The sequence below is a fragment of the Pteropus medius genome, unplaced genomic scaffold, assembly GCF_902729225.1.
Source record: "Pteropus medius unplaced genomic scaffold, Ma_sr-lr_union100, whole genome shotgun sequence".
Taxonomy (NCBI): Eukaryota; Metazoa; Chordata; class Mammalia; order Chiroptera; family Pteropodidae; genus Pteropus; species Pteropus medius.
In genome coordinates this window covers 2584527-2597435 of record NW_024350924.1, presented here as the reverse complement: position 1 = coordinate 2597435, position 12909 = coordinate 2584527, and the positions used below count along the sequence as shown (strand labels likewise).

Below are 12909 nucleotides of genomic sequence, written 5' to 3'. Positions count from 1 at the left end.
GTGGGAAACACGTGGTGGAGAGGACTACTGCGGATGGGGAAAGCCCGAGGCAGGTGCAGGAGGGGCGGAAGCTGGACGACAGCAAGCAAGGAGAAAGATAAAAGCAAGCAGATGTGGGGGCAGGTATTGGGCACCAGCAGAGTCAGAGGTGGGCAGGGTGGGCTGTGGGCGGTGAGCCGGCGCTAGGACCCGGAGGCGCGACGGTGGCGGAGCGGGCGGGCACTAGGACCCGGCGGGTCCTTTGTTTGGGGGGCCGGGGAGCCGGACGGCGGCTCCCGTCGGCGGCTCCCCTCTGCTGGAGGGGGCCCGTAGAGGGGGAGGGGAGACAGTGATGGGGTCCCCGGACTCTACGGTAGCTTCACTCACCGTCGGCCACGGGCAGGTCGGCCCGTTCCACCCACGAGGTCCAGCTCTGTCCCGCGAAGTCATCGAGACTCGGCACCCGCCGCTCCAGAGCGGCCATTGCTGCCGCCGCGCGTTCACGCACCGCCATCACCGCCGCGGACGCGCGCCCGCCCCGGCGCCGCCGCCGCGCGGCCCCCTCCCCGCCGCCCCGCCGCGGGCACGCCTCCCCTCTCCCTCCCACCTTTCCAGCTCACTCTTTGCGCCAGCGCAGCACGGTTCGCCTTTTCCTTACCCTCCCTCCCGCGTAGCCTTCTGGGAAATGTAGTCGTAGGAGGTGCTGTTGCCTACGGGTCTTGCCGGGAGAGCCCTTCCGAAATGCACAATTGCGGGGCTAAAAGACACCAAAGCCTCAGGACCTCCTCTCTTAATCCTTGTGCGCACATTCTTTCTTCTACCAGCCCACTCTTCAAAGCTCACTGCACCCACACCCCAGCCCCACACTTCTTTCTGCCCAAGACGCCCCTCCAAGCCGTGCCTCCTCCAGCTGGCTGGCGCCCCTTCCTGGGCTGGCTGCCACGAAGCGACTTCGCTCCCCTGTAGATGGAGTAGGGTAGGTGCAGGGAGGTGGGCGCTGTGAATCAGAAGGGCAAGGGGAGGGAGTCTGTAGGATGTACTGAAGGACACAGAGGTTGGAATGGGGGAGGGTCCACAGATCCCGTGTTTTGCCTCCTCTATGGGAACCCCACGCTCCCCTGATGCGGAACAGAGGGTTGGAGTGGCGTTGTCCGGGTTCGGGAGGACCAAGCTGAGCTGACCAAGATCACCTGTCAGGATGACAGGCTATCACCGAACCAGAGCCAGCCCCGGAACTGGGTTTGCAGCATCTCTGCTGATCCGTCTCTCTCCTCCTGAGCACTGCGATCGATACCCTGTACTGCCTCTTCCCAAACCCTGGCTGGATCCTGACTCCATCCATCACTTTGGCTTCTTTTTCTAATGACTATTTTCTCTGCTGGAAGGGCTGCCACCAGACCTCAGCATAGGGAGATTTCTCATCAGATCTGTCATTTTCCTTGCTAAAGCCTGGAAAATACCTTAATCATCCACCTCTTTCTTCTTCTCAGCTGATAACATTTCTTCCCACCCTCATACAATCAGGAGACAAAAGCTCGCCCCTCCCCATTACATCAGAAAAGATATACTAATTCTCTTATCCGTCCTCAACCCCTCACACCTTATCCCGTATTCATTCCTTCACCTAAGGGGGAACTGAATCGGAGACAAATAAATCAGGTCTGTGACTTCGAGACCTCAGATTTTCTTACTTTCGCTCAAGGAAGGTTTAACTACCTCAAGGATGCTCTCTGAGGGCAGAGATTCTTAACGTGAGAACCAGAGATAATCCCTAGGGGGTCCAGGAACCTGGTGAAATTGCATGTAATATTGTGCCCAAGTGTATTTTTCTAAGGAATGTAGGGTGTGATTGTCAGAAGGGGGAGAGATAGGTGCAAGTTTGTTCAGCAAGAACCTTCCTAGTTAAGAGGGCAAAGTATATGGCCTTCAACTCCTGACAGGAAGCTTGCCTGGGTCACTGATGGTAGGAGAGCAAATGGAAACAGTATTGTGGAAGCCACTATCTCTCACCTTTTGAGTTTGCTCTGAATTTGTTAATGAGTCTCAGTTACTTTGGACTAATTGATGCCATCAAAAGAGATGTCAGCAGACTGCGGCCTGCAGGAAAAACTCCTCAGTCTGAAGATACTATTGCTTGAGGTACAGAGTGGAAAGGAGTGGAATGATGTTTTGACGGAAATGTAGATATTTGTCCGAGAATGTAAAGTGAGGGACGGAAGAGAGAAAAAAAATGCCCAGAAGGGCTCCAGTCTTGGCTCCTTCGTGGCAAATGCTTGAAGCACTGTTTATTCCAATGTGTAACAAGCACCAGAAAACAACATGCAACATTCTCCCCCCACCCCTGATCTGCAGTCCTGGAAGTAGGAGACTTATGACCATGATAGTGATGAGAACCCATGTTCAGGAAATGTCCTAGGTGGGCACCCTGGCAGAGTCTGAGTTTACTAGGGCAAAGGGCAAGAGCCTTGCCTGTTGGCCTCCTGCAGCAGCTGGAGAAACCAGACACCTTCTTCTGCCTCTGGCCCCATTAGGCAAAGTGGTGATGCCAGCCCTGGTTGGAGGAGACATGAATCCTATGAGGACACCTCTGCCTTTGGGCACTTGGCCTAGCCCAGCCCTGTAGAGGTAATGAGGTAAAGTAGTCTTTCCTCTTAGGGTGACCAGAGAGAGAGAGAGGCCATAGCCTAAATCAAGGCTCTTCTGGCTGAGAACAAGCCAGCCTCTTGAGGAGGAGAAAGAGGCTTCTCTGCTCTACAGAAAGTTATGGGCTAGTAGCACTTGGCAGGAAAACATACACACCCACCCCTTCCCTAGTGAAGGGCCAGCTGCTAACTCTGGCCCCAAATGAGAGCACTTTATCCATCACATTTATAAATATGTACACAGAATCCAAACAAAGTTCCAATAAAAGCTGCTCACAGACCCTCACAGGGGCCAGCATGAAAAAAAATCAAGGTCACCCTTTTGTTCTCTGTATCGCAGATGAAGGTAAGTGTCCTTCCGCCACCCCAACCCCCCCCACCCCACCCACCCGTCCTTGAGTAACCATGGGGACAACTCGGAAAGGTTCAGACTTAGAAACACCCTCATCCCCATTTCCTCTCGTCCTCCTCAAATCCTTTCCCCAAAATCAAAACAAAATAAAACAAAACAAAAAAACTAATCATTTCACTGAAGGACCCAGAGCATTTAAGGATATAAATCTCACGCTTCCCCTGTTATGGTGGGAAACTCTGACCCGAAGAAGAAATGATTGGCCCAAGGGCAAAAGTCCTGACTCCTGGGTCCCTGACCAGTGCGCATGTCACTACAAATGGTGTTCAGGGAAGTGAGGAGGTTGGAGGGGTTGACTCAGTCCTGAGGAGAGATTGGTAAAGGGCACATTCACCTCTGGGATGATAAGTGAGCTAATTGGCACCGGATTGGAAAACGGCTGGATTCTACCTTCTTCATCCTTCCCTGGGCAGCCCTATGACCAGGGCGGACTGAAGTGTTTTCAGCTGAATAGGAGACAAATAGCCCTCACCCAGTCAGCACTGACTCTTAGGCCCTGGGATCCAGAGAGAGACTAAAGGAGGTGTCAGGAGGAGGAGATACACCGCAGACAAATTTGGAACTGGGTCCCGAAGTGAAGAAGCACCAATAGCATCGGCCTGCCCTGGACTGGCGAGGTGGGGGGAGGGAATGGGACAGAGGAGGAATGAGGGACAAATGAGGAAGCAAGGGAGGAATGGAGAGCAAAGGGAGAGGGCATGTTCTTTGGCAGAGGTGAGAAGGAGGAGTATGAAAGGGGCCAGAGAAGGAGCAGTGTGGTAGGGAGGGAAAGGGAGAGAGTAGGAAGAAACGGGCCCATCCATGTCTTGGGGCTTTGGGGTAACTTAGCTTCAGGATGGCCCTTTGGGCCCTTCCAAAGCCCCTGTCTGACCCCATGGGAATGAAAGAAAGGCCTGGACAGACTTGGGAAAGGCTCTCGAATGCCTCGGACCCAAGAGGCTGGGGAAGGGAGATGGGCAGAGCGGTTAGAGAGGAGAAGGACTGAGATGGGGATGCTCCTAGACCCCTCTTGTGTCCTAAGTGTGAGACCGAGCCCAAGAAGGAGTTTGGCAAGGAAGGTAAGGCGTTTCCAGGGCCAGTGCGAGTTCAGAGTGTTGGTGGAAAGTGCCCCAGCCTGGAGGAGCGAGGGGACTGAGGAAATAGCAGAAACAGATTCCCAGCAAGTTTCCTGACTTCAGTTTCTTGAAGTTTCAGCTCGGTCGCAATTGATCTGCTTTCCACTGAGTCTAAGCCTCATCAAGACCCCTCTCTGAAGGCTGTTTTCCAGGCTAGTGGGCCTCCCAGGTTCACATGCGGTAGGCTCTTTGGGCAGGAAGAGGCCAGAAGAGTGGGAAGCATACTGAGCTCAGCCTGTCTGGGGATCAGTGCAGACACAGATGGCAGTCACTGAGGAGGAGTCACTAAACCACTGGTGGGCCCTCCCTGCAAGGGACCAGGGAGAAGGCTGCCAGCCAATTTTCCCTACCCCCAACTTTTATTGAAGCTGGACAGAATGATAGAAGTGGCTGCTAGGAACCAGTTCCAGGGCTCTGGTCTTCTGCACCCAACCCTCACCTGCAGCAGAGGCTGTGAGGGTCCATACAACCAAGTAAGATGCCTGGGTCCAGGCAGTAGACCAGAAGCACTGAGCTCCTGCCATCCGGGACTCCAGCAAGGGGAGGGATATGAAGCCACTGGGAGGGCTGCCCAGGTTTCCGACAGCTGATGCCTGCCCATCCATCGATGTCTCAAAGCTTAAAACCCAGGATAATGGGGAGGGAAGTTGGAAGAGGAAGAAGGGGGAGGTCCTGGAAGCCGGAGATGGTTGAAAAGGTGCTGTTCTGTTCAGGAGTAGCCAGGTTGGGGCTGCTTACTGCTTCTCCACGGCTCCCTGCTCAGCTGTGCTCTCCTGGCTGGGGCCCTGGTCTTGGTCCTGGCCCTGCCCCTGCCCATGCCATGGGGTCTCTTTGAACACAAACCAACAGTTCCCGGCCCACAGGAAGAAGTTGATAAAGCCGAAGAGCTGCAAAGACATCAGGAGAGTTTGTGAGAAGAGTAAGGGGGCATCATGGGAACAGGGAGGAGGTACCTGTCGGGGGGGGGGGCAGAGGGGAGAGACTGTAGGTGAGGGGGGTGCTGCCCAGAAGCACAGAGGGCTACGACGACTAAAAGACAGAGAACTGGATATTGAGGCAGAGTTCAAGGTCATCATCCACTAAGGGGTTCTCTGGAGAAGGTGTCTAACTCTATGTATAGCATGTACCCAAACTTGGTGGCTGGAGAATCTGGCCCCTGGAGTGGAGCATCCTGCAAAGCACAGCATGGAGCAAGGGCTCTAGTAGCACTTCCCACAGCACACGTGGGGCCTGTTCCCAGAGACTTCTGCAGGGTGGGTGTGGCCAGAGCTGTCCAAGGTGCTCCTTTTCCCTAGGGCCAGGGACCCTGTCAGGCACCCTGTCAGGGTCCCAGGCAGGACTATATTCAAATAGCTATTCAAAATACTTTAAAACCTATCAGCCGGAAGTATTTAAGGGGAAGTATACCGATGTCTGCAATTAACTTTGAAATGCATTAAAAATAAGATGGATTGATAGATGAAGAGAGGCAAATAGATATGTGATATGTGATATAGTAGCCTAGCTGATGAGTACAGGGTGTTCATTGTAAATTCTTTCAACTCTGCTGAACATGTGAAAATTTTTACAATAAAATGTTGAGGGGGGTGGGCGGTAAAACCTATCAGCAGGGTCTAGAAAGCTCCCCGGTGTGCCAGCCATTAAACCCTTCATTTGCGGGCCCTTCAGGAGGTTCAGGTCATTTTCAGGGCTGGCCTGAGGCGGCTGGGATGACAGGGGGCATTTGAGACCTCAGCTATTTACCAACTGATATTTCAATGGTCCGACAATGGGGATGGCCAAAAACGAGCATAGCAGCTGGACCCACCATTGTCAAAGCCCTTTTCCGGTCTGCAGGCCTGAGTGACAATGAGCCCTCCTCACTCACTTTGGGTCTGCTCTCCCTTTGAGCCCTGTGCTCCTCCTTCACACACACATACTGTGAAGAGGCAGGAGGAGTGGGAGGCAGTCACAGACAGCACGCCTGGAGGTGGGAGAAAAGAAACAGGAAGGAGTGTGCAGAAGGAGGCAGGGACAGGAGGCTGAGTGGCTCTCAGTCTCCCGCATTCCAAAATGTCTTTGCAGAGTCAGCTAGGGGCCAGCACTCAACGCTAGGCACAGGGGGCACGGGATTCAGGTGCAGGGGACACCAGCTGTGGGGACACCTCCTCTGTCCTCAGAACCTGCTGCTGGGACAAGCCCGGGCAGCTGGGACGGTGCTGCTTCCCCCAGACCCCTTCAGTGACCACAGGTCTCACCACAGAGAGGTTGGCCAGTCCCATGGAGGGCGTGGCCCCGGCACTGCACACTGCTTCGTCTCCATGGCACACGGACATGGCTGCAGTCAGGCTGGATGGCTGTGTGGCCCCCTTGACGTCGGTCAGGCCCTTGCCCCAGGCAGCTGCAGCTACCAGCCAGAAGAAGGTGAAGGAGATAGTCACACAGAAGTCCTGGGAGGAGCAGAGGGACAGGAAATACAATCATACCCCACGATTCCCCACTTCTTGCCATTACGCACGCGGGGCCTGGGGTGCCAGGACAACCACCTGTTTCCATCCTACCTAACACTTAGAGCCTCAGGGATCCCAGGTCATCCTGAAGAATCTTTTCACTGCCATCAAAGGAATCCTGCCACCAGCGGCCCCCCTGCCCATGCCGTCAGAACTGAGGTCAAGTTAACAGCGTACTTGTTACTTGACCTCATCTGCTGGTCAGTGTCACCCCCAAAACCCAAGTGGCCTAAACTCCCCAATCTCCCTTCCCAGCCTTTCCTTAAAAAAATTTTTTTAACAGTTTTTTAGTTTTTTAAATTTATTTTTCAATTACAGTTGACATATAACATTATATTCATTTCAGGTATACAACATAGTGATTAGACACCCCAGTCTTTCCTTTGATCACCGCTGCTCAAAGTACACTACACAATAAGTAGCTTTGCCAAGGGCACGCAGCTAGTAAGGGACACAGGATTTGAACCCAAGCAGTGTGACTCCTGAGCCTGATTCTTGATGCTTCTATGCCTTCCGTGAGCAGAGCGAGCAATGGGAGGTTGGTAGGGGCAGAGTCTTGAGACGTGGGCCTTCCACTGGCCCGAGGAACTGTGGGACCCACAGCTTCCGAAGGGACGCACAGCAAAGAGCTGTGAGGGAGTTTCAGGAGGTTCCACATATGAGTGTCGGAGATCCGGGAAAGCCACCGTGTGTGTTCCCCCTCCAGCTCTGACCTCAGCCTCAGAACAGGCATCTCCCCAGTTTCTCCGCCCCAGTCTGGCGCATGCCCACTCACCACCAGGGGGAAGCGCCTGTTCTCCGTGTAGAGGCTGTGGAATCGCAGGTAGAAGACTAGTGCAGCCATGGTGTAGAAGAAGGAAAATATGCCCAGGGTCACGAAGAACTCGGCGGGGGCGGAGAAGTCCCCTATGAGGTTCATGGTCTTGGAGGTGGACTCATCGTCACAGAGGGGCATCTCATACTGGACCCGGTTCAACCTGCAGGTGGCAAGGGAGGCCACCCTGAGCTCGGGGCAGTCCTCCCGCTGTGGAGCTGGGGCCCCGCCCTGCCCGGGGGTGGCCTGTGCCGGCTCTCAGCCTCCCACTCTCACAGAGCCCAGAAGGGGCCATGCAGGGAGGACTGTGTGGAGACAGGAACAGCCCTAGAATTCCAGTCAAACCCTGCCTCCCATTCAGCCGCCACCCTGCACTCACCCACCCTGCCCCATACGGTGACCATGTATTTCCAAGTTTCTCCAGGGCCCTTTAGGTCACAACCACAATATATATAGTCCATCTATTTCTGGTGGCCAAACCACCAGGGAGATCAGCTTCATTCTGCCCCGGAGAAAGCACAGGCCACAGTGGCCAAGGTAAGGTTGGAATCACCCATTCTCGGGCCTTCTTTGGGCCCCCCAATGAGACTCTATCGAACAAAGCAAGAGAGAAAAACAAACACCCTAGTATATACAAGAGACAGTTAATCTGACTTGGTTGCGGCTGCTAGAAATTTCTGAAAAGGCGAGCCCTGTCCCCATTCTCCTCTGAACACTTGGGCTCCCCTGTCCCCAAGCTCCCAAATACCCAGAAAAGACTATTCTCTTCTACCTCCTGGTCAAGGTGAGCCTCCTTGTATTCTGGTGGTACCAGATGAGCACCCACATCAACGCTATAGGATCTAAGTAATAACAAGCACTAACAAGTACTTCAAGTCAGGGAGGAGGCTGCCGGAGTGTGTGTAGTGGGGAGGGCAGAGAGATCGCCCCAGCTTGCCCAGACTCCTATAAGCCTCCAGCCCGAACTGCGTGGATTCTTTCTGTAGGAGCTGTTGCTACCTGCTATTGGTTATCTATGGACTGGAATATTATTATAACAACGGTCTGAATGAGTTTCCCTTATATTTTTCTCTGGCCAGTTTGTCTGAAACTCCTAAAGGGCAGGAAGGATCACGCCCTGGAGTGGCCTGCCACACAAGGTCTAGGTTTCCAGAGGAAAAAGAGACCTAGCAGGTCCTGCTGATCCAGCGAGAGAGGCTGTGTGGGGTCAGGACAGAGTTCTGCTCACCTGAAGGGATAGCCGAATAAGACGATGATGGAGCTCACGTCCTTGGGCTCGTTGTTGCAGCGAACCGTTGCTCCTGTCTCCCCGCTGTAGGAACCGCAGCACCCGAAGGCGAAAACGGCAAAGAGCTGAGGGAGAGCAAAGCCCTTTCGAGAGTCAGAAGATCTCGACTGGCCAAGGAGCATCCCTTCAGAACCACCCTCTGGCTCTCAGCAGGTGCACATGGGGGATGATCAAGTCCCTCATGGCAGGGACCCAGGGCTTCCACTGGTCTTCCAGCCGCAGGGTGCTGTTTTCACTGTGCAGGGAGCTGGACCAAATAACCAAATGAATAAGGCTGACTTTGAGGGGTGTCTGGAAGGGACATAAAGAGAGGGGAAATGGACAGTTTCCAGTTCTCCTCATTGGATGTGACATTGGGGACCATAGGTAGCCTCTTTAAGATGATGACCAGCACAAATCCATTTAGGCTTTTGGAAACTCCTAGCTCAAAGCTGGACTTGAATTTCCTTTCCCAGGGAGAGGTACCCTGGAAATAGATTCCCCTGCACCAACCTAGATCGAACGCGCATGGAATTCTTTCCTTCTCCTTTGAAGCCGTCATCGAACCTTGTCATTACCTTGCGGCCAACTTCCATTGGCTTCCTGCCTCAGTGGAGGTATATCTGGAGGGGCCAAGGGGGCAGGGGCCGTGCTGCTGTCCCATGGTACTGCCAGCCTAACCCCTCTTCCCCCAGAGGCACCTTCTCTTGCAGCATCAGTGCTGGCTGGGTCCCCTGAGAATCCTCGAGCCCAGAGTAAAGCACCCTCCCCTTGCTTCATCGGCCTCTGCTGTTTCCCCAGTGGTGTCTCCCTTTGTCATTTGTTGACACTGTCATTTCTCAGGGTTAAGAGCTAGAGGTGTTTCAGGTCACTCGAACTGTTTTCCTCTCGTTTTCCTAAACTTCCTGTCTTGAGTGAAATGAAATTCCCTCGTCCTATGATTTCCAAATTTCTTTCTGGGGAAACACACTTTGATTAGAAAAGGAAGCGAGAAACTGGAATCTCTCGTCTTCCCACATCATCTCTTCAGGCCCCATTTCCTTGGCTTGTACATGATGCAATCATTCTGATTAAGGAGGGAGCTTATTCTGCTTTTTGTTCATTTTCTGTGTTTTTCTGTGACTTGGTGTCTCAGACATTAAGCACCTAGAAGATAGTTAATCTATACCCAAGTCCTGCATCCAGAGTTTAGAATAGAGCTGTGTGCATATTATTTGGTTAAGGCTTGATAGTGGCATGGGGTGAAAAGATACCTGAATTAGGAGTCTGGAAATCTGGGTTCTAGTCCTGGCCCTGTCACAAGTTAGCTAGGTGGCCTCTAATATGTCACTCTGCTCTCTGAGTCTATTTCCTCACCTGTAAAATGAGGGTTTTAGAATAGGCAATCTGGAGGCCTTTTCCAGCTCTGCAATTCTCTCACTTGCCGAGGGTAATGCTATCAGTGTGCTCTTGGCTGGACTTGCCAGCAGCTGCGCTCTGCCCCTGCATGGTGTCCAGCGCCACTGGCCCGCCTTGCATCACCTGGCCAAGCACAACTCCTCCATGCTGGAGCCACCAACCCCTCCCCCCAAAGGTCATAATGAGCATCACTCTCTTTCCAGGGGGTTTAGTTCAGACAAATAAGAATTATCTCCATTTCTAAAAACATCCAAAAAAGGAGACAGTATAACCTCTCTCCAACGCCCAAATAACTTCCTCATCTGACTTAATTTTGGAGGCTGCCGTAAATCCCTGGGCATTCATCTTTCTGACAGAGCTGGAGAGAAGTCACCCAAAGCCTCTGCATCATTACCCTTTCCATACTCCAAGCTGCCACACTGGTGTCACAAAGCAACTTCTCTACTTCCTCAGAGGAATTCTCTACTCTCTTGTTAGCTCTACGATTCTCTGATTCCTCTAGAAGTTTGCCTATTCCTCTTAGCTTCTGGTATCCAACTGGACACAATTAGGGTGTCACACTCTAGGAAGAGCAGCACAATTGGATGTATTTTTACCGGCTGGCAGTTAGTCAGTGAATGGATCCATGCAGGTTCCCTAAGAACGTAGGTTTTCCTAACTTGGGGCAATGAACGCTCAGTTATGGAGCCTTCTCTTTACCAGCACGCTCTTGACAGGCACTCCTGAACATCTTTAGAAAGATGACATTTATTGCGCTTCTATTATGTTTTAGGCACACTGCTCTAGGCACTATTACTCAGCAGTAAACAAAACAGAAAAATGCCTCTGTCCTTGTGGAGCTTATATTCTAGAGCCGCTCTATCCACAACAGTAGCCACTAGCCAAGTGTGCCTATTTAAATTTACATTAATTAAAATTAAGTAAAATTTAAAATTCAGTTGCTCAGTTACACTAGCCACATTTCAAGTTCTCAACAGCCACATGTGACAGCAGGTGCCATACTGGACAGCCTAGTATAGAACTCTTCCATTATCATTACAAGTTCTGCTGTGTCTAGATGATACCTTAAGATTCTTACAATCCTGAATCCTGCTTTATGATTACTTATGGGCAAAATACACCCATAATAACTTTAGTATTAATTGTATTCTCTTCTACTCTTCTTTGAAAGTCAAGAATCTCTAAACACCTTATATAACTCTTTATTAACCAGAATATATGATTAAGTCTGAATATCACAGAGTCAGATGGTGCTAGACAGCAGAAAGTTTGCTATATAAGTGGACGAAGGGAAAATCTGAGGAGAATCTTGTGGGTTCACAGATCACAGATCAAAAAGGATCTCAGAGATTATCAAGCACCACAGTCTCATTTCACAGAGGTGTAAACTGAAGTCTCAAAAGATTAAGTGACTTTCCCAAGGTCACATTTAGCCAATGTGAGAGCCAGGCTAAGAAGTTACATATCCTAATTCCCTGTCCAGTGTTCTTTCTGTTATATTCATTCATTAATAAACATGTATTGAGCATCTACTTCGTGTCAGGTGCTGGAGACATGAAGATGAATAAGACCCAGTGCCTGCTCTCAAGAGTTTACACCCAAAAAGGAGAGTGTCATATTCAAATAAACAACAACAACAACAACGACAAAAACAAAACCCTTGCATCACAGAGTTATTAAGGCTGAAGAAAAAGATCTATGTGCAGGAAGGACTGTAAGGAGAGGGAGTTGTTCTGCACCCGGGATGCAGGAGCAGAGAGAGACACCCTCTCCCAACCCTCTCAATCTTTCTGCACCCAATTTGCTTTCTTCCCTAACTGTGCCAGGTGACTGGGCCACGGGGAAGAGCGGGGAAAGAACTGAAACCACCCTGTTACCAAGCACAAGGCTCTGAGTTGAACAAACTGCTCACGAAGAACAGGAACCAAGGAGAGATGGAGTCCTTGAGACAAGGAGGGACCTCTGGAGTTCTGGTGTCGACCAGCCCTCCTCCTCCTGAACCTGCACTGCTGGGGACAGCAATGGCCGCCCGCCGCCCGCCACTTCCACCTCCTCTTGGCTCTGCATCTCGTTTGTAAGGTATCAGAATTGCCTTGTCAGTTTAAGGACGAGGCTCCACTTGAGTGCTGACTTGCTTGTTGGGGATAATCGTGTGTCAGTCCTGAGAACACTTCACATCCCCAGTCAATACAGGGCACACAGGAGATAAGTTGTCCCCCAAATCCTACTCCCACGACCACCTCACTGATTTATGGACTCTGGTAGTGTATTTTCACATTCCCTATACTTATTGATTTGAAATGGCTGATTTTCATTACAGAGACCCCAGAGCCAATAAGTGACTTTGGCACATCAGAGGTGAATTATTGATCCAGGGCACACCCAGTTAATAATAACATGATTTCTTTCTTTTCTTTTCTTTTCTTTTTTAGCCCACAGCATCCAGTATTCCTAGGTGGTCTCCCATCCAAGTACTAACCAGGCCTGCCCCTGCTTAGCTTCCGAGATCAGATGAGATCAGGCACATTCAGGGTGGCATGGCCATAGACAATAATACGATTTCTTAAGGGAACAACGACTGAGTAATCCAGGAGATTCTTTTGTACTTTACCCTCAAAGTGAGGATTTGGCAGTGACATTTGAATAATCCCACCAAAGGACACGTCTAGCTGACAGTCTGCATAAGGGAGAAAGTTAGAGGTCAGGGGAGGTTTGAGAATAGGAGGGAAGGGAACCACACTTGTGGAGTACGTCCTGGGTTGCCAGGCTCACCATGATCTTCCTGAATGCTCA

General features: G+C 51.5%; 2 protein-coding genes and 1 pseudogene across 12 annotated transcripts in view; all 3 read right to left on the bottom strand.

Moving 5' to 3' along the window:
- Positions 1 to 536, bottom strand: part of ATXN7L2 (ataxin 7 like 2) — an 8830-nt gene extending 8294 nt beyond the window's left edge. For 4 of the 5 annotated variants that reach the window (XM_039841102.1, XM_039841106.1, XM_039841103.1 and 1 more), the window contains exon 1: positions 367 to 522. In XM_039841102.1, the coding sequence (XP_039697036.1) occupies positions 367 to 493 (127 nt within the window). In that variant the 5' untranslated portion in view covers positions 494 to 522. Of the gene's footprint in view, positions 1 to 366 lie in introns of all 5 variants that reach the window. The other variant, XM_039841107.1, reaches the window with a different exon arrangement.
- A 45-nt stretch (positions 537 to 581) lies between these two features.
- SYPL2 (synaptophysin like 2) overlaps positions 582 to 12909 on the bottom strand; it is a 15632-nt gene continuing 3304 nt past the window's right edge. For 2 of the 7 annotated variants that reach the window (XM_039841111.1, XM_039841112.1), the window contains exons 3-7: positions 8680 to 8804; positions 7413 to 7614; positions 6386 to 6577; positions 4887 to 5035; positions 582 to 736 (exon numbers count right to left, since the gene is read on the bottom strand). In XM_039841111.1, the coding sequence (XP_039697045.1) occupies positions 634 to 736; positions 4887 to 5035; positions 6386 to 6577; positions 7413 to 7614; positions 8680 to 8804 (771 nt within the window). In that variant the 3' untranslated portion in view covers positions 582 to 633. Of the gene's footprint in view, positions 737 to 3145; positions 5036 to 5955; positions 6112 to 6385; positions 6578 to 7412; positions 7615 to 8679; positions 8805 to 12909 lie in introns of those variants that run through there. The other 5 variants (XM_039841113.1, XM_039841114.1, XR_005648185.1 and 2 more) reach the window with 4 other exon arrangements.
- On the bottom strand, positions 12547 to 12665 carry LOC120585352 (uncharacterized; annotated as a pseudogene).